General features: G+C 42.0%; 1 protein-coding gene across 17 annotated transcripts in view; it reads left to right on the top strand.

Moving 5' to 3' along the window:
- Positions 1-21,439, top strand: part of ptprt (protein tyrosine phosphatase receptor type T) — a 345,765-nt gene that overhangs the window by 253,593 nt on the left and 70,733 nt on the right. For 11 of the 17 annotated variants that reach the window (XM_054732036.2, XM_054732015.2, XM_054732030.2 and 8 more), the window contains one exon: positions 16,499-16,653. In XM_054732036.2, coding sequence (XP_054588011.1) covers positions 16,499-16,653 — 155 coding nt within the window. Of the gene's footprint in view, positions 1-3,308; positions 3,339-16,498; positions 16,654-21,439 lie in introns of all 17 variants that reach the window. The other 6 variants (XM_054732017.2, XM_054732052.2, XM_054732082.2 and 3 more) reach the window with 2 other exon arrangements.

Genomic DNA, 21,439 nt, shown 5'->3' on the forward strand with positions numbered 1-21,439 from the left:
GGACATGTCCGAAACACCTGATCAGATGCCTGAACCACATCAGCTGGCTTTTGTCAACGTGAGGAAGCAGCAGCTCTACACAGAATCTCTCCCAGATGTCTGATCTCCCCTCTTAGAGAGCAGGAAACTCTTTCCAGCTGCTTTCATTCATGTTCTTTTGGTTGGCTGATGGAAGATGATGTCATTGGTAGCTGATATTAAAATGCGTTGTGCTTTGGAGAAAACTCAGCAGTGCTCCCTTCTAACATAGATGTGAAACTGGTCTCATTCAGTGGAATTACTGGGAGAACTGGGCGTGCTTTTTTTGTTTCAGTAGAAAAAGAAGCGCATAGGTCATGTGAAGCACCAAAAGTTGGCTGCACCCCACCAGCTGCAGATCACTGCTCTGAACCTTTCTCTGCTTGGACATGAAGAATGACAGACAGAGGACATAGTCCTAAACTAATGTCTAATTTTCAGTTACTGTTGGTTTTTTGTCAAATTATGAAAATACAGATAACAATGTCATCATCTTGTTAGGGCTTTCTGTAACTGTTAGTTATTAAAACAGTCCTATGTTGCGGTGTTCCTCGTTCAGGTGTTCCCTGTTCCCAACAGCAGGGAGAATGCAATCTATTAAAGCAAATAATAAAACGGTTTATTAAACGTAGTAAAACAGATAATCACTATTAGTGATTTATGGTGAGCATGAAATCAGTGTATCAGCTTCAATGTGTGACTGCATTACTGTTTATCCCGGACAAGTCCCTGGCTAACCACCAAGCTTCCTAAAATGTTTCAACAAAATTACTTTAAAGAGAACCCATACAGCTGTGTTGTGAGAATCATTCCCAGGTAAGAGTTGGATTATAACAGTCTGGGACCCAAAATGCTAAAACAACCCTGCTTCTATATCAACACAATCAGTAGGCCAAGTCTGTGCATTGTGAAAAACCAGCCAGAAAATATCAAACTTGCCCAGAAAAGTTGTTTCAGTGCTACTAAATTTACTCCTGAAAAACTAGATGTTTTCTCACATTCTCTCTTTTTTCGATCATGGAAACCAAACCTAGATGAGTTTCAAGCATCTGCAGAAACTCAGACTGTTTTCACTAGAAATTTGTTTAACCAATTTCCTTTAACATGTTCCAAATTCCAGTAACCCGGGAGCAAGGCCCTGAGGCTCACCATTTGTTTTCATCATTTAAAACTGGCCAAAGCAAGTGGACTTATGAACTGAACATGTTCTCCAGTTCTGCCAACTCTCAGGCATTGAGGGTTAGTTGGACGTAGGATATTCGACAGACATTTACACCATGGTTTAGTATGGTCATCGATGAGTTTTTATGCTGGACGCTTATGTCTGTGTGTGCTGTGCCAGAGAGAGCCAATTTTATTAGCGCTATTCCGGAGGCTGGCGTGTTTTCTCTATGCCGTATTAATATTTATGACCAGTTTTAACTGCTGTGGCTTTTACAGCTTAACTCTCAGCACCAAACTTTATTAATGTCATAAGGACAATGTCAGCAGAGGCCCTAAATAGGGTTACTTTTGTGTGTGTGTGTGTGTGTGTGTGTGTGTGTGTGTGTGTGTGTGTGTGTGTGTGTGTGTGTGTGTGTGTGTGTGTGTGTTAGGGTTACACCACGCATCCTTAAATGTTCAGAGATCTTATTCCTGGCTTCATACCAAATGAAGGGTGCAAGTCAGGGGGGAAAGTTGCCAACTAATGATGCAGATAGATGCACATACACACACCACACTCTAGTCTAACATTCATTGTGAGGACCATCATTGACTTAATTAATTTTAGTGACTGGATTGTGCCTAACCCTGACTAGTCTACTCCTAACCCTAACCTTAACTAAAACTTCATTCACACCAGACCTCTAACACTATAAACAGTAGAGCTCAGTAACATTGTTCCAAAGTGAGGACCAGTAAAATGTCCTCACTTTGCTACTAATGTCCTCACTTTGCTACTAATGTCCTCAGTTTGCTGGTAAAAAGCTTGTTTTGGTCCTCACTTTGATGTATAGATGGGTATATACACACACACACACACACACACAAACACACACACACACACACACACACACACACACACACACACACACACTCGGAAAGATAGAATCTGTGCTGAGAATTAAAGGTCAGAATCTACCAATGTAAATTTAACTGGATAAAAGTTTTATTCAAACTTTTATGTTCTTTTATTTTTTGTTGGATTACATTATTTACTTGAAGCTAAACCACTGCAGCTTCACGCCAGTGTAGACTCTCACTTATTTGTTTCAAGAAGCAGGTTTCCTCACCTCCACTCAGCTTTTAAAAGGTAACGAGCCACTTTGTTTTCAGGTCTAGGAAGACCTGAGGATGGAAAGTGATTTAGCTCGCTTTAATGGAGACGCTGGTTTCCGGTTGATGTGATTACATTTAAACACAATCTCTCTTCTTCTAACTGAAACCATCCCTCCTTCCATTTCTTGCCTTCTCATCTTCCTCCTCTCTGCTTAGCCCCCCACCCCCACCCCCGACCTGTTTGTTGCTCATGGAGGCAACAGTTGTGCTTTAGGAGTTTAGCAAACCATTTTATTTCATTTTTACGTATCAACTCTAGCTTTCAGGTTTTTCAGAGTTGATCTAAATGGAAACGGGGAAACATTCAGGTTTGGATCACAGAATCTTCTATTCTTAAAATAACCTGAACAGTTTTTATTAATCACAACTTTTTAAAGCTTGTAAATCTCAACCCACCCACTGGTCTTGGATTAAAATAATCCATAATTAGATCAGCATCAGTGATACTTTAGCATCAATCAGCATTTTATTGCAACAGTTGTCCTTATGTCATGGGAGTGAACTCGGTGCTTAAGAGGAATCAGTGATGATAAACCGATTCTTTTAAAACTGAATGATCAGGAGAAGAGAGAGGGTAATTTTAAGGTCGAGTTGTTCTTTTCCAAACCATAAATCCTCTTATTACCTCCTGGCTGCAGAATCAGCTAAATATTTGCACAGGTTTGATGATGAATATCTGATCTGTGTTTAATAAGCCTCTAAATTCTCCATCAAATTGTTTTAATCATAGATGAAATAAAAAAGGAACTAAACTAAACCAGTCAGTACAGACCTTCAGAAGGAACCAAAGGTCTTAAATAAACCATCTAAAACGGGGACACAAACGAGAGATTAATAAACAGTTTGTTCGAGTTAATGAATGTCTGAGTTTTTAAAGATAAAAAGAAAGTTGAGATTTTTCTCTAAACTAATCCGATGTGTTTGTCTTCTTCTGGGTTTGTCACCATCGGCCTCACCTCACCGTGCTTCAGAAGACATGCTTATTCCTACTCTTATTACCTGTAAGTAAAGCTTTCACACCAGGATCAACATCTGTCTCAGCATTTGTTGTTTTTAACGTTTCGTCCTGTTTGACTCTTTCTGGACTCTCCGTGTTGAAAACAGCATGATTTCTTCCCAATTTACTCCTTTAATTTTTACTTTTGCTTCTGCCAAAACTTTGACTTCATAAAACTACAGAAAAATACTTAGAAATCAGTTATTTAACTTTTTTAATATTTGTGCAGAAATAAAAACATGATAAAAAGTAACTCATGACCTAAACGAACTGAAAAACTGAACCTTAATGAACAAGTGACACAAAAACTTTATACAAGTGAAGGTTTTGCAAACGCAGGATGAAAATGGAAAAGGTTTCATTTTATGACTTTTAGAAAACATATATTTTTTAAGAACCAGTGCTTTAGTTCTCGTTATATTTGGGTCTGAGTCAGCTGATGTGACTGGGCTGACGAGTTTGTCGGAACGAGAGTTTTTATGGTTTTTACACCTGCAGCGTTTAATCGGTCCAGCTTGGTCCGTTCTCCTCAGCTCGGTTCCTTTGAGCAGGTGTGAACACAGGAATCTCACCGCTGTGCAGAACCGGACCAAGACCCGCTGGAGGAGGTGGTCCTGGTCCGTTTATAACGTGAACTTGATCCAACACAACGACCACGTGACCGCATAGCCAAACGCCCTCCTGTAGCAGTTTTGTGTTGTGTTCTGGGGTACTGGAGGACCCACAAACATCAGGTTGTTCCAAGCTAGTTGGAAACGAAACAGGGGCTTGAGTGGGCGATCAACAACATCCGTTACCAAACTGATATTTGAGCAGAGTGTCAAGATTTATCATTTCTCTGCTTTCGTACTCTGAAAGTTCAGAACAATCTCTTAATATCCCGCAGAATGAAGCAGCCAGATGAAGTGAATGAAATCCATAAATATAGTGAAGATCTTGTAGATTTCTAGGCTAAAATGTGCAGCACGGTGCTGAAGGTGCTGCCATCTCTGGTATCAAATGCACCAAAAGTTTGAGAAATGATTTCTGTGAAATTGAGATGTGAATAAGTTGTTTGAGTATCTGTGGGTTAAATTACTTGTTTGCCCCGTTTGTGGCAGCTACAGTTTGGTGCAGGAGAAACTTCATTTGCATTGACTGCACGCCCCGTCCCTTAAAGAGTCTAACCCTGAAGGTCAATATCATTCACCGTTATCTTCTCCACCAAGTGGCCATTTCCTGCTTATTAACCACCCCTAATGAAGAGCTATTATGGCTGTCTCACACACATGCACACACACCTGGGCAGGTGTGTGCACTCTGTTGCCCTGAGCTCCTCTTAAAATCCCTGCAGGGATTATCTAAACCTTCAGGCTTTTCTTATCTGAAAATTTCCTCCAAATCTGCTCTGGGTCCAAACCGAGCAGAACAATCCTCACATTCCCAAAACTCCCTGCCAAACGACTTCCTTAATATTCTTCTTCTTTAGAGGTGGAAACGGACGCGTTCAGCATCCAGCGTTCTGGTTCTGATGTTTTCTTTTGCTACAAAAAACTTACATCTAAAACCGTTTTAATGGTTACTCTGGTAAAATCTCTGTTAGTTAATATCACAAATTTAAAATTAATTTACAGTTTAAATCCTCTTGATCATCCAATAGAAGTGACGAGGTGGCGGGACAAGAGCGTTTAGAAATCTGTATAAAACTTTTATACTGATGTTTTATTAATTCATTGTACAGTTGAGAGCTGGACTTTTAATTAAGCCCAAACTTTTCTTTAATGTTGAATCGTTGTGACATCACAATAAGGGGCTTTTTGAAATGGCTCGTAGAAGCAAATAACTCCTCACAACACGGACACCTACGGAAACCAGATGGATGGGTTTTATTGGTGTTTAGAGAGGCAGTAGAGACATTCATGGCATCGCTAAAGAATACAGTCAGTCAGTCGGCTTGTAGTCGTTCATGAACACATTACCACCCACACCTTTCACCTGTTCCAACACCAGGATTTACGTACACAAATGAAAAGTAAATGAGAGGACATGAAGTCTGAAGTCATGTTGATATGCTGCTCTTTGAGGAGTTAAACGTGTGCAGGACCCGTGTCTCTGCATCCCTCCATCCGACACCCTCAGATGAAAGTGTGTTTCGCCTGCAGCCTCCTCTGGAGCTGCTGCTGTCATCCTGAGGTGACTGACTGACTGCAGCACCGGCGGGGGATGGCTTCAGGATATTTGAGTTATTCAGCTGCCAGCTGACTGGCTGAGGCCCATTCCAGACAGAAAACAGGAGGTTCTGCCAACCTCTGAAACAAATGCTGCTCCCCTTATTTTACTGGACACCTCAGGTGTCCTCCCCCCCGTGGATCTGCAGAGCCCTGGCTGAAAATAAAATCTACTCCCTGTACAAGCATTGCTTTCTCAGAGAGAGCAGTGATGGTCTCCTGCAGGATAAACATTTTTTCTTCAGATTTTTAATCAGAAGGGAAAAAAAAGCCAAGAAGTGGCAAAGCGTGCTACTACTGCTCCTCGCCTGAATCAGACACTTTCCTGAAGCCCTCAGATGAGCTAGAGTTCAGCAAACAGCAGCTTCACCTGCTGCTAAAAGTTATTTAATGTTCATGTAGGAAAACATGATTAAATCAGAAAAATGTCCTGTTCATCTACATGGAATGGGCGGAGCTTAACATGTTGACCACAATCCACCTCATAGGGGCACTTTGGTCTCTTATAATCCTCACTGGTTATTTTATTTGTGTACACCTTCTAGTACCTGGTTGGTCCTATTCCTGCTTTCAGGACCACCGTCATTTTTGGTTTCATGGATCCAATAAGGTGCTGGAAATATTACTCAGAGGTCCTGGTCCATCCAGACATGACCGCATCTGCTCCATCCATGATAAGAAGCTCACGTTCCACCCCATTCTAAAGGTTCTGGACTGGACTGAGATCTGGTGACTGTGGAGGCCGTTGAAGCTTTGTGACATGGTGCATGGTCCTGCTGGAAGCAGCATCAGAAGATATATCCATGTGGTCATAAAGAGATGGACATGGTCAGCAACAATACTCAGGTAGGCTGTGGTGTTAAAACCAGGCTCAGGTGGGACTAAGGGGTCCAAAGTGTGACAGGAACATCACCACCATACTTGGCAGGATTGACCCATGTTGTCATGTTGGTGACAACCAGTTCTGATCCGACAGCTGAAGTCCAGACTCATCAGACCAGGAACGTTTTTTTCCCATCTCATCTGTAGCCTCAGTTTTCTGTTCTTAGCTGACACCTGGAGTGATCTTCTGCTGCTGGAGTCCATCTGGAGCAGCTGGTGTTCTTCTGCAGTCCCTTGCACAAACCAGTCGGACCTCTGACCCTGGAGATGGTTGTGGATTCAGATCCCAGTAGATCAGCAGATTCTGAAGGAGTTATTTGCTTCTACAAAATTTGTGTTTTTGGATTAAAACTCTTTAATCTGGTGGGACCAGATGAAGAAGAGGATGGATTTGGATCTAACATCTTGATGATGACATTTATCACCACCATGCTTCTCCCAACTGACCTTTTCATAAATTAATTTTTTCTTTTGCACAGAAAGAAAGCTCCAGTAATGAGTTTTAATGGGAACCCAGCATTTGGGAAATGGACCTTTAAGTGTCTGACGTCTCGTATATCAAACAAGAGTCAATTAAAAGCTTTTTTTTTTTTATCAAATGTTGTCGCTTTGCTTCATTTCATCCCATTTTGTGTCTCCTGGGAACTCATCTCCTCCTGGAACCATCAGGGAGAGCCAAACGCTCCCCCCAATGGTTTTCCGTGTCCCCAACCACACGTCTCTCATTATCCCGACGTCAAACAGTCTGCAATTAACGCTGTCGGGGGCCGAGTGGTCCGGTGTTCCCGCCGCGGCCGGCTCTTTGTGGGGTAACCTGGGTGGTTAATGAACTGCTGCTGTGATATTCATTAAAGAGGGATTATGTCGCACTCGTTGGCAATTACAATACGAGAGGAATTTGTCATTTAAACGAGCCCATTATCTGGATGAATGTGAAGGGTGGGAGTGTGGAGACGGAGCGGGACAGATAATCAGAAGGTCTTTTCCCTTCTCATGAGTTTGATCCTTTTGCTTTTACCAACTTCTCTCTCCTGGTTGTTCTTCATCCCTCCATCTCCCTCCTTTCCCATTAAGGTTTCCTTTATCCTCTCTCCTCCCAGCCCACTTTCTATCACAGTGCAGTCAGAAAGCCAGGAACAGGTCACTCTGAGTGGGCCCTCGTCCCATCACCTGGGGGGTTTGAAGCTCCATTGCCTCTAACTTGATAAGTTCAACCTGAGTTTGATGGAAGGAATTCAGTTTGTTGAGTTTCTCTTCCTCTTGGGTTGCTGGTGTCTTTCTCCCTCTTGTTTCTAAAACATGTCATTTCTCTTCTGTTTTTCACATTTTTGTCTTTTTCTGTTTTTTTTTTCATTGTGCTTCATGATTGAAATGATCAACAGTGTACAGCTCATCATCTGATTCCGCACAGATTATGCTTAGGCTTCCATTTCCTTTTCTCTCAAACACACGCACACACACACACACACACACACACACACACACACACACACACACACACACACACACAAGGACACACACACACACACACACACACACACATTCCACAGACCTGCAGATTGATAGGGATGAAGGAGATATTTCCTGCACAGCTGACCTCTCCCTTATTGCTTACTGACCTTGGGGGTGGGGGATCAACAATGTAATGGCACGCACGCACACACACACACACACACACACACACACACACACACACACACACACACACGCAGCAGCGCCTCATAAACACAAAGAGATCATTGGTAAAGTTTACTGGAAGTACAGATTATTATATTCAGTTGCACCACAGAAATGAAACGTGCATATATTTAAAAAAAACTGCATCCAACTGGTTTCTCTGCTGGTTCTGTTCAGACGGGATGATTCAGCCAGACATGACCAGGGTGTGTTTGATAAAACCTGAGGTGTTGGTAAACAGGAAGGGAGCTGCAGATGAGATCAGGAGGTTTTATATGAAATCAGCCCGATAATGTTTCCTTCTTTCTAAAGGAGCTGGACTCTACGACGGTTTCCAGGCTGTCATCATTTTTATTTGAATATACAAAGAAAAACAATACTGCAGAATTTAAAGATCCTCATTTTGCTTGAACTGTGGTTTTTAAAGACGTTCTCACCAGTTTGCATCTAACCTGCTGCCTTTTAAACACTCCTAATCGTAAACTAATCCTAGTAGCATTAATACTTAGCTTTACCTGTTATTTAAGGGTCAAATTTACTGAGATTATCGACAACATTTGCATTTGCCCATAGTTCGAATCAATGCCTTGTAAGTCTTACTCGGGGGGGGGGGGGGGGGCGCTCCGGTGCCCACGTGTAAGGACATAGAGGTCAACCAGAGGACAAAACAACACTGACTAGGGTCATATTTCCTGATATATGGACATCTCTCCTCTGATTGGATAACAGTCTGTAAAAAGGCACACCTACATCATTTATGTTGTAAAGTGTTTCCTGCTGCTTTACGTCTCCTAAACCATCAACCATCAGATTATTTTGGCAGAAATGTGAAGAATTTCCTGTCAGACTCAACTTTTCAATCAACCATGAGTTCTACAGTTTAATCCAGAAACCTTTAGATTTACCTCAAAATTACTGGAGCATGTGCACTTGTCTCTGGCTGATTGGTTCACTAGTGAACGTCGTGATAAGTCACTGAGCAGCACGCCCACGCACCACCCCGGGTAGACCGGCAGCCCGATACAACAGAAAACACTGAATGTCCCTCACAGGCAGCTCTCACACAGCTCTGAAGGAGTTTGAGTGTTTGCTCAGAGAAACACACACACACACACACACACACACACACACACACACACACACACACACACACACACACACACAGAGCAGCCCACTGTTTGCCATTTGCGATTCGAAGTCAGGCACTTACAGTGAGTAGAAATCTGTGTTGGTGTTTTCTGGAGGAGGTTTTTTCTGTTAACCTAAATAAAAAGTAGAAATAGATGGATTACAATGATCCAACAGGAGCAACATCTACAATTTAAAATTGCTTCAGCTGTTCCAGTGACGGAATCTGTTTGTTAACCCAAAAAGTTGCTGATTACACTGATATTAAACTCCACCGGGAAATGTGGCAGTCTCTGTGTAAATTAATAAAAGTGTATCACAAAGATAAGAGTCAGACTGTTTATTGCAGTTCTGACCTCCTTCCTGCGTCCACATGCTTGAAGAACCCAGCTTCACACCGAATGCATAGTCATTGCATCATTAAAGCCGCCGTTAAAATCATTGAGTTTGTTTCCATCGAGCGTTGAACAGTGTGTTCGGGACATTTAAGCTATGAGTCTGTTTTTTAAATTCTACGCTTCCATAACGCATCAAGCTTAGCAGTTCAGATCAGGCTAGACAGGAAGTCAAACATGGGAGCAGTGTAAAACATCCAGCAACTTTCAAAATAAAGGATACGTGCAGATTTCCAGTTGCTTAACTATTAAAGTAACACTAAACAGTGTTTTACACTTTAAGCTATTCCTTCAAAAGTGTGACAATGTAAAAAGAACAGAAAATGGACCACAGAACTTTCTGGATACATGCTGCTCTCTTTAAGTCTGGCTAGTATTGTGCAAACTAGTGAAATCACTGTGACCTTGCAGTTCTCCGGTCATTTTGTGATTCCAGCTGTGTAGAATCTGAAACACCCCCAGTGGAAAGAGACATGGCACATAGGTCACACAGAAAACCTGTCTATTATGTTACGGATCTGGAGCAAAGCCAGAGTAGTGGTGACTAATGGAAAGTCAGGATTTATGAACATTAGCAGCAATAAAATGTTAAAGGTTGTAGAAGTTTTAAATTGTGGGTTTTATCATTTTGATTTGTTGTATTTTTTAGCAGCAGATCACAGTCTTGATTCGCTTGAAACATTCTCAAATAAAACATTTGATTAATTGACGGAGGATCGGATAAAATATTTGAATCCTTAAATATTCAATAGTTGCAGACCAAGCGGCCACATGTTTGCTTGTTATTCATTTATCGGTCATTTTGACATTACCTGGTTGTTTCTTTTTACCTCTGATTTGATTAGGGCAAGAGTTTAAACAATACTCTTAATAATAATTTATTACAAAGATCAATCACCTTGAGGTTCACCATCATAAACGGGTCCAATTAACAAGAGTATCTATTTACGTGCAGCACAGTTCATTCCTAATAAAATTCACTTTAATTTCATTAATAGTCTGAATAAATGTTTTAATAATTAATAAAAAACAGCATTTAACCCTCTTAAAGTCATTTAAGAGTTTATTCTGTTATTAGTGGAATTATCAGAAGCTAAATAAGATGCTCCTGCATGAAACAGATGAGTCCTGTTGCCATGGTTACTCCTAGCAAATAACTAAAAATTGCCAGCAGAGCTCATTCAAACAGCATAGCAATCAAATCAGCATGTGAAGTTCTTTCAAAACATTTTATGCATTTAAAAAAATCATTAGGAAAAAACCCCAAGACGAAACAAAGAAAAGCTGAATGTGAGTGGAGCTGCAACACGCTGCATGTGAACAAGCGCAGCGTGAACCCTCGCTGACACACTCGGGTCGCTCTGTTCTGATAAACCTGTGGGCAGTTCTCACATCACTCTGCAAAGTTTTTTGCTGTTTAGGTTCGAATGGTTTAACCTTTTAAAGATACACAACCCTAAATGTAATCCTATAAATGCAGTTTTAGACATTTATATAGCTGTTATAAAAAGGTTTGGGCTGAGGCGGTACATCGGGACTTACACCCCATACAGGATCATTAAAGAGCAAGTCACCCCCTACAGATTCTTAGTCAACTCACACTTCCTGTTTGAAAAATGCAACAAATGCTGTTGCCTAGCAAACCGAGAGGGCGGATCCTAGAGGTGGGAAAAATTATCGATTCTAAGATGCATCGCGATTCAGCCGTGCATGATTCCGCATCGATGCAGCAACGTGACATAATGAGATTCTCTCCCTATGTCTATGTCGGGGGTCGGCAATCCACGGCTCTGGAGCCGTATGCGGCTCTTCCATCCATCTGATGCGGCTCTCTGTGCTTGTAAAATAATGAATGGATATTTAAATAAAATGCTTTATATTTTACTGCATTAATTTTACATCTGTATGCCAATTCTAAATGTAAAGATTGTCTGCGTAAACCTGAACAGGTCCAACCCGGTCTTACTGTGAGACCGGGTTGACGCGTCACGCTTGTGCGTAATCATAGGCGCATTCTGAGCTGACGAGGATGTCAGATTCTGGGACTCTCCTCAGACGGCTCCTGGATGTGTTGCCACATTGGAGCCAGGAACAAGCACTATTCCGCCAAAGTTTCATAATCAGGGAACATTTTCTAAGTGACAAGTCTCGCTTCAGTCGGAGGAATCTTCCTGCATGCGCTCTGGTTCTGTGACGCGCTCCAAGCCCCTCTCCACATCTTCAGCTCGCTGTGCACCATACGTACGCACTGACAGCGAGCTGCGCTGAGCTCAGTGTCCAGCTCAGATGTTCAGATGGGAATCTTTTCTTGAGTGATTTAGCTACATCTGCGATGTGCGAAACGAATAAAGTTTCAGTTTGTCTGAATGCGTTGGGGTAATTCTTTCTATTCTTTCTCCATCAAAATAAATAGTCAAATACGGGAACTATCTGGTCAACACAAGCCCTGCTTTTAACTGTTCTGTTTTCTTGTGAAAATTGTTGCAAAGAGATATAATTTAACTTGATTAACACCAGAGCCAGGCGCAGTGCGCCGTTATCTCCGTCACTGTAAATGAGGGAAAAACAAAATGATCGGATCCTTTTCTGACCTTCCCCACCTACAAAGTTTAATTACAACAATCAAATGTGACAGAGCCTGGATTTTGTATTCTGAACAGTCTAAACATCTTTTTAAAAGAAACGTATGACAAAAGTGGCACCTGCTCAGTAAAACCACCAACAGGGTGAAAAATATCAAAATGCTGTAGGCAGAGACGGGCTACAACTTCTCGATCCACTTTATATAAATCGTTTTATTGATTATCGTCTTATGAAAGATAACTTTGACGTACACGAGCGACCGGTACTGGCTGCTGTCACCTGTTGTGATTGGTTAAAGCAGCTCTCTGCTGTCTGAGGGTAGGCCCCGCCAACTACGCCACGGCTGCTGTGTCTCCCAGTGTTTTCTTTACTGTGGGAAACGGGTAATAATGGCTCTTTGATGGGAACAGGTTGCCGACCCCTGGTCTATGTCTATACGTGGACAATAAAGTTTTGAGGTTTTACAATTACTTCTGGGGGCAGAGTTGCAATGACATGCGCACTACGTTGCCCTAGCGCCAATTTAAAACAGAAAAGGTGGACAGGGATACAGGGCCAACATTATCAGTAATCAAAGATGTACCCATTACATTTAAATCGGATATCTGGGCTAATTTCGGTTTTGGGATCCTGGATGTGAAAGAATCACTTAACACAGTATTTGTTTACTATTTTTAAGTTCAGTAATATTCTATCTTAATGCTGCTCTACCGAAAACATTATTTCTTATATTATTTAAGTAATTATAGGAAGCACACTTTAAAAATTACTGCTCACTATAGTGAATAGATGAATGTTCTGTTGTTCAGGGATTTCGAAATCAAAAAGAAATTGAAAACTATTTTACTGCTTTTATTAATAATGAAAATTTTTGTGTGAAGAATCGTGATGCATTTCAGACTCAAATCGAATCGTTAGGCAGATAATCAGAATTGGATCGAATCGTGAGGCAGGTAGAGATGCACACCACTAGCGGATCCACTAACAAATACACACACACACACACAGGCTCACAATGACATTGTGACATGATATGGTACCAGATAACGTTCTAGGGTACCTCTTAGCCAATAGCGGTGGCAGATTTAATTTCAAATGCAGTACAGAGGTTTTACCTGACAACGGCACAACACTGACAGTTTTAGGCAGAAAATTTAAATTTTAACTAAAGTGCAAAACTATTGACTACACGTGTCTGCAGCACGATTAGACACGGACTACAGTGTGTGGAAGTCCCTCAGTGAGAGTGTATGGAGGAGTTTCTTGTAAAGGGGCAGTGCCTAAAAAATAAACATATGTTTTTATACACCTGTAAATAAACCAGATTACAGCCAGGGCTCGTATCAGGGTAAATGCTTCAAGCTGGTGGCAATCTGTTCTGTTTGAACAAACATCACTGGTTATCACATTTGTTTAATTGTATTTACATTTGATCATTTACATTCACAAAACATTTAAGTTATTTGACTTACCAGAACTTAAAAAATAGTAAAATAGATAAAACAACTGGGTTTTACGACGTATTTTAAAAATATTTTTAGCAAAAAATTAAAATATCATTTTTTCCTTCATTCTTTGATGTGATGGGAGTTCAGCGTGCCTTCTGCTTGCCGTCTCCTAGAGCCCAGATCAGCATCGGAACCAGGTCAGGGAGGTGAGCTCTAGAAGGCCATTTACCGCACCTCAGGCTGAGTGCTGATAAGAAACGTATGCATTGGAATCCATCATTTTCTCTGGATCAAGCTAGCAGGACTCCCTCGGCCTGTCACGCTTGGTTTAGCAGAAAAACGTTTTTCTCACTAAAACGACTCCCAAAGCCAAAATTATTTATTAAAATGTTTATTTAGAATGCATTCCTTTTATTTTTCTCTAAATATTTGTTCTAAAGAATTTCTAACCTGCAACATGCTCTTTAAAGCGGCGTTGGAAACATTAGACGGTCCATGTTTATCATGAGAAAATTAGCCTCTAATTGTTGACAAAGTGTGAAAAGCAGCTGCAGCGTTGTTTAACGAAAACCCCCGTGATTAATTACACATTTAGCCAGCCGACACAAACTAATAGCTCTTCGTTTAGCCGTAGCTTCGTTTTTCTCCTTTAGAGCACTTAAACACAACTATTCAGTTGCGTTGTGAGATCAGAACCTTCAGAATGTTCATCTATCGCCTTTTGGTGGAGATTTGTGTTTGAAAAACAAAGGTTTTGTGTTTCAAGCTGCTTTAACAGACTCTGAACCATACGAGCAGCATGTGGGCCTCGCGCTGCGGCGGCGTACGTTTGGAAACCTGGCCGAGGTTTGTGTCCAAGAGTTGAAAATGTCTCAGAGTGGCGCAGTGCTTTCTGCTCTGCTTCAGAATGAACCACACTATCACTTTCACTATATTCAGATTTCATTTTTCTGACTTCTGGGTTGGTTTTGAGCAGAAACAGGCAGGGTAAAACATGAAGTCAGTTCTGTTTTGGTTTTTGGGAATGCTGCTGCGGGATAGGGTCAGGCTGTGACGCCTCGCTGTCACTTCTGCCATTTGGTCCCTCGGTGTAGCTAAAACTAAAGGATCAGGGGAATCTTTAAAAATGGCCAACAGATGGGAGTTTTGACATGTAAACAATGAGGGGAGAAAAAAAATCAACGACTGCAGAAACACCCAGGGGACCTCCCATCAGCAGCCATGAGACAACGAGATTTATCATCACAGGAAGCAACGGTAGATGCTCCACATTCTGCTGAATGTCAGCATCTGAAAAATAACTTCTGCTCTTAGTTTTCCTCTAAAAGCTCTAAAAACTGAGATAAGCTTCTGTCTGGTTTCATCTCAAGATCAATTACTGCAGCTGATAGGATGGAGAGGACTCACTCTTCATCTACAGTGTGTTTGAAATACCTGAAGTTTACCTCATGTTAGTTCTATTAGTTTCATCTGAACAAACCACAAGGCTTCTAGAACAATGTCCAACAAAAGAGGCCACAGTGGAGATGTTTAACCACAGTGCACTGCAGCATGTTTAGGTAGGACGTGCAGCCCAACATGCAGCTGTCTGCATAGTGGTGGAGTGCTGATGGTTTGGGCTTGTCCTGCAGCCACAGGATCTGGACACCCTGCTGTCCACCTATCTGGATACCAGAGTAGTCTGACTCTCTACCATGATGTTGGTGGATGTGCTGATCTGATCTACTCGTTAGTTTCTTATCAGCACTCAGCCTGAGGTGCTGTAAATGGTTTTACTCTTTCTTGGAGGATGGAATCCCTTCATTAGGAAGGAGGCGGGCTCAATGAGACCAGCATCCAATGAAATTAACATATTATGAGAACCATCTTTAAACTCATTCTCAACATGAACAACGTGGGCTAGTAAAGAAAAATAAACATTTTCACATTAGGTCACAGTACAAGGACTGTCATTTTTACAGTGTAAAACTCATACGTAATTCCTGAAAGGCAGAAAACTCCGGATTGTAGCTTTAAAAAGACTTTGCAACTTTTTCATATCCTTAAATCGTTGTTTTGAGCCAGAATGTGCTAAAATGACCCTTTACAAGGTTAATGAATTGTCACTCAGACCCCCACTGTCCTCTATGGCCAGAGCATCGCATTTGCAACTTCAGAGTGTCAGGCCGCTCTGTTGGAAAATTTGATAAAATGGAGCTGACACACCTGGCACTGCAGTCTGCTTCCTGCACATTTCCTGCATGTTTTAGATCATGAACTGAGCTGATTTGGTTAATTTAGTGATGAATCACTCCTGTTGACACTAATGGAGGCTGAGGAGAGGTTTCAGCATCTAGATTAAGGTGTTAAAAAGACAAACGCACAGCGACAAGTTTCACCTTTACTTTGACAACGGATATTTAACCTTTCCACTGTCTGCATGGGTGGCCCAGCCAGGAAAGTTGACCATTGAGCAGGTTTGATGGTTTATCCCTTGGGTCCACGTGGCAGGGGTGAGGAGTGAGCACCCCTGCCACGTGGACCTCAAGGGATAAACCATCAATCCTGCTCAATGGTCAACTTTCCTGGCTGGGTCACCCATAAAGACATTGGGAGGGTTAATAACAAACACTGTGGGGTGTGAATGAGTGTGTGAATGGATGAATGATACACCATAGTGTAAAGGACTTTGGAGTCCTTACTCTGAGAGGCGCTATACTAGTGTGGGTCATTTATCATTTGAACCAACTCATCTCCATGTGATCACTTTCAGTCCTCGTGATCATTTACTCCTCCGTTTGTGATTTACTCACCTCTCTGCATCTGCTTGTTCAGAAAAACCTGTGTTTGTGTGTTTGGTTGTAGGAAACTAGCCAAAAAGCAGAAGGAAACCGCCAGCAGCTCCACCCAGCAGAGAGAGATGGGTCCAGTCACCACAGCTGATAAAAGCACCACCAAAGTCAGCACGCTGCACAAAGATGACCCCTTCTCCACCTCCAACCAAGATCTGAATGGCTTCGGTAAGTAGAACAGTCAGGGGTCAGCAAACTTTTGCTGAAGGTTTCTCATGCCTCACAAACAGAGATGGAGAAGTACAGTTTCATGTGTGTGTGTGTGTGTGTGTGTGTGTGTGTGTGTGTGTGTGTGTGTGTGTGTGTGTGTGTGTGTGTGTGTGTGTGTGTGTGTGTGTGTGTGTGTGTGTAAGTAATTTATATTTATATAGCACTTATCACAGACATAGAATCACAAAGTGCTTCACATAGATCAAAACAAAATAAAACAAAGTCATAATATCATAAATAGATTAATATCATAAAATCAAAATGCTCTCAAAACAGAATTAGATTAACATCAGAAAAAATAGTCATAAAATTATACAATTTCATAAACAGATGAAAGATTAAAATTTGAGATAAAAATAAGAAAATTAAAGGTTTTAGTTAAAAGCAGCTTTAAATAAAAGGGTCTTTAGCTGTTTTTTTTAAAAGCATCCAACTGTCAATGCTACATAAGGATAAAGGAAGATCATTCCAGAGTAGTGGTGCAACAGTCTGGAAGGAGCGATGACTTCGACTTTTGTATCTGGTCTGTGGAACTTCTAGAAGGTTCTGGTGTGTGGACCTGAGGGCTCGGGTTGGAGCATAAGGCTTTAACAGTTCAGTAATATAGGGAGGAGATTGACCATGTAGATCATTGAAAGTTATAGTCAGGATTGTAAAATGGACTCTAAAGTTAACGGGTAACCAGTGCAGAGACATCAGAATTGGAGTGATGTGTGCTCTTCTGTTTGCTCCAGTTAGGAGCCTCACTGCAGAGTTCTGTGTACATCTGTCTGTGTGTGAGCGCATATGCTCATGTGTGTGTGTGTGTGTACATCTGTGTTTGTATGTGCGTGTGTGTGAGTGTGTATGCTCGTGTGTGTGTGTGTGTGAGTGTGTATCTGTGTGTGTGTGTGTGTGTGTGTGTGTGCATATGCTCGTTTATGTGTATCTGTGCTGGTGTGTGTGTGTGAGGGCTTGTGTTTGTTCTCGTGTGTGTATCTGTGTGTCTGAGTGCGTATGCTCGTGTGTGTGTGCATCTGTGCTGGTGTGTGTGTGCTGGTGTGTGTGTGTGTGTGTGTGTGTGGGCGCACATGTTTGTGTGTGTGTGTGTGTGTGTGTGTGTGTGGTGTCCAACATAATTTAGCAGTTTTTCCTCAGAAGGTCATTATTCTCTTGAAAATGTCAGGCTGGCCTTTTGGGAGAGCTGTGGCTCTAAGCTAATGCAGGTCATCATTGCCGGCGCTCTTCCTCTGACGCTCTACTCTGATGTTCCTGCATCAAACACACTCAGAGGCAGACGCACCTGGATGTTAATCACCAGAAAAGCTGGGATTTTTTACTGGATCAGAACATTCACACTCAGGTTTAGTTTTCTGTAAGTCCAAGGAATGCCGTGTGGAAGCAGGAGTTCTGATCCTGCTCACCTAAGGAGTGACAGGAAATCCAGCTTCTAACTAACTGACCAGATTTCAGCTCCATATCTGTAGAAGTGAGTTAGACATTTTCTACCCTTTAGTCCAACCGCTGGCCCTCTGTATTCTCTGAATTCATCTGTAAATCTGGCTCTTAGCTTGGGAGGTGAAAAATAACCAGCTGTCAGTAAAGTTTATAATTTTAATCATTGTATCACTAAACGTTTCTAAAGATTATCGTGCTCATATATTTAAAATAACCTTTAAATCTGTTCACCAGAGGAGAAAAGAAACTTTATGTTAATGTGTTCCTATTTCTTTAGTTAAAATAGTCAGTCAGTTCTGTCGATGAATGAGTCAGGCTAGTGTCTCTGTGGTGATGTGTTTTTATGGTCAAGCAGACAAAATATAGGCACACACACACACACACAAACACAGACACCCTGAAAACTCCTGTCACAGATTCCGTTTGGAGCCTAATGAGCCAGAAAACGCTGACACAAGGCCGGGGACCAGTAATATTTACGCACACAGACCCTCGCAGGGCAAATAACCTTTTTGTGTTATTGCGTTCTCACCCAGTCACCGACCATCTTCTCAGGACTTTGCTGTCAAAGCAGATTCTTCTCGGTATGCAGGTACACTCCTCACCCTATTAGAGCCGAGCTGCCGTCTGGTGAGCATTAGCATACGGAGCTGGTTTAGCATAAAACAGCAGGGATTTTATCTCAGAGGAGGAGAAAATATGTTGCGTTGGGGCCTTTTAGAGGGGTGGGGGTAAAGATAAGACAAGAGGAGAGGAATGTATCATTGAGTTTTGCTGCAGACAGAGAATTTGGACCTGTGGAGGTGGATAGTCTTCATAAAAATATCATTACATTCAATTTAGAAAATCAACAGATGTTCCTGTTTTTATTCCTGCAATTTATCGAAAGAGAAACATTTTATTTTATTTGAGCGGAAGAGGGTTAGGATTGGATTCATTCAGACCTTCTGCGTAAGATCAGCTGGCCTACATGGACTGTAGACGACTCTGTCACTTCAGTTCAGCCGAACCCTAACCTGGAGCACCTCCAGCAGGAATCGGATACGATTCCTGCTGCTTTAAGAGAATCGTGTGGAGGAAAAAACATAAACCAGGTTGATGGTTTTATTTAGGGACTAAAGTTTAGAAGGCAGCAGTTGAGTTTGTGACCGTGGTCGGATCGGCTACTGATGAGAACTGGATCCAGGATATTTGGTTAATTAGCTCAGAGCCGTTCTGTCTGCGTAGATTTACTTTATTGATTGTTAGACTATTATCTATTTAACACACCTGACCTGGATGTGTTCAGCCTGCAGCAGTAATGCACAAGGTCCTGCTTTCATTTCATTCATTCAGAACATTCTATTATCTTGGTCATAAACACTTGGAAAAGCCTTCATGAACAAAGCAGCCTTACACACGATGACTCTGTCGGTGGTATTGTGGTATCTTAGCTACCTCTTGTTACCAGTTCATATTAAACATTATGTGGAAGTGTGACAAAGTTCTAAGGTAAGCTTGATGCGTTAATCCTAAACCTCAAAAGGTTACACAACATCGCCCGCGTCCAAAATCAGGAGCAGTGTCCTTGTAAGGACCCGACCTACCAGGTCTACGTAGGTCAGGTCCTTCCCTGAGTTGAGGCAGGAAGTGAGCAGCTTTAACCTTTATATTTAGGCCCGAGCAGCGAAAGCGCTGCGAAGGCCTCTTGTTTTTTTGTTGCTCTGTTTATTCTTTCTTTCTTTATTATTCTTAGCCCACTTTGAATGGCTTTTTGGGGACCTTAACATACCCCAAAACTCACAATATTTTGCAAACTTGTCAGGCCTGGTGAAAAATTTGATATTTTAAAGGTTCCAAAAAAATCGCAAAGAAAATGGCTGAACAGCGCCCCCTAGAAAGTGAAAAAAAAAACCTTTCCATAAAGCTTAGTTTATCGTACAGTTATGAAATTTGGTACACTTGTAGTACTCAACAGTCCGCACAGAAAAGTCTCTTGCAAGCATGGTCAATATCAAACAGGAAGTCGGCCATTTAGAGTTGAAATGGCGATTTTTTTGCCGTTTTTGCCATTTTTAGGGTCCGTTTCTGATTGGATTGCTCGATCATTTTTTGCACGATCGTCTCAAACATGGTGTAATATTGCTCAGAAGAGATGGGCGAACAAAACGAGATAAGGATTCTGAGTTTTCGTATATGTTGAAGGGGCGGGGCCAGGCCTCGAAGTTTGACTACTCGCCAAAAAAATTTAAATTGCTATAACTTCATAACTGAATGGAATAGAGTTACCAACCTTTCTGTGGTCATTCGTCATCCACCCACAAAGTAAATTGAATGGTCGGATGATGACATCACACAAGCCCCGCCCCCTCAGGACCAAAAAGGTCAAGTATTACTGTGAAAGGTCCCAAATTGCCCCATTACACTTAATCACCACAAATTTGTAGCTGGTAACTCAAGACAAGTGGAGGTTGCTTGGCGTCACTTTATGGGAGTTTTCGGCAGAGGGCGGGGCTGTGGCGGCGCGGGAAAGTCAGGCGTACCGCCATGGCCTTACGTTTGCCTCCCATTTCGTCATTTCTAAAGTTATCGTCACGAAACTTCTTGTGAGTGATCCTAGTCCGGCCCCCCAAAAGATATGATGTGAACTTCTGGTGGGCGTGGCCTATTTTCTGAAATAGCGCCCCCTAGGACCATTAAAACTGTCAGCCCCAAGCCATGCTTTGACTGAGGATTACGAAATTTGTTACACTAATGTGGTGTCTCAGGACCGACAAAAAAGTCTCTTGGAGCCAAGTGCAAAGTCGTACAGGAAGTCGGCCATTTTGGTCCAAGTGCGCGATTTAGTGGTTTTCACACACGTTGTTTGGAGAGTGATGCTCCGTCGCCCTTTTCACCAATCGCCTTCAGACGTCTGCTATGTACTCTTAAGACATAGAGGAAAAAATTCTACCATCGCATTTTAAATAAGTATAAAGGTGTGGGCGTGGCTAAGCCTCAAACTTTGGCCTTTCGCCACGCCACTCTTTTTTTCACAGCTCCCTATTGGACTCCTTTTACCCAATCACCAGGAATCTCTGGTAAATAGCAGCAGACAAGTTGAGGTCACTTGGTCTCCAGTACTGGAAGGTTTTGAAAAAAGGCGGGGTTTTGGGAGCATGGCGAAATTCTCCATCACACCATGGAAATACGTTTGCCTCTCATTTCTTCATTTATCGTGATATCACCTCGAAATTTGTTGTGAGTGATCCTAGTCTGACCCCCAATAGAAATGGTCAGCTTAAGTTTGTGGGCGTGGCCTATTTTCTGAATTAGCGCCCCCTAGGAC

This window comes from Nothobranchius furzeri, chromosome 3 (assembly GCF_043380555.1).
Source record: "Nothobranchius furzeri strain GRZ-AD chromosome 3, NfurGRZ-RIMD1, whole genome shotgun sequence".
Lineage (NCBI taxonomy): Eukaryota > Metazoa > Chordata > Actinopteri > Cyprinodontiformes > Nothobranchiidae > Nothobranchius > Nothobranchius furzeri.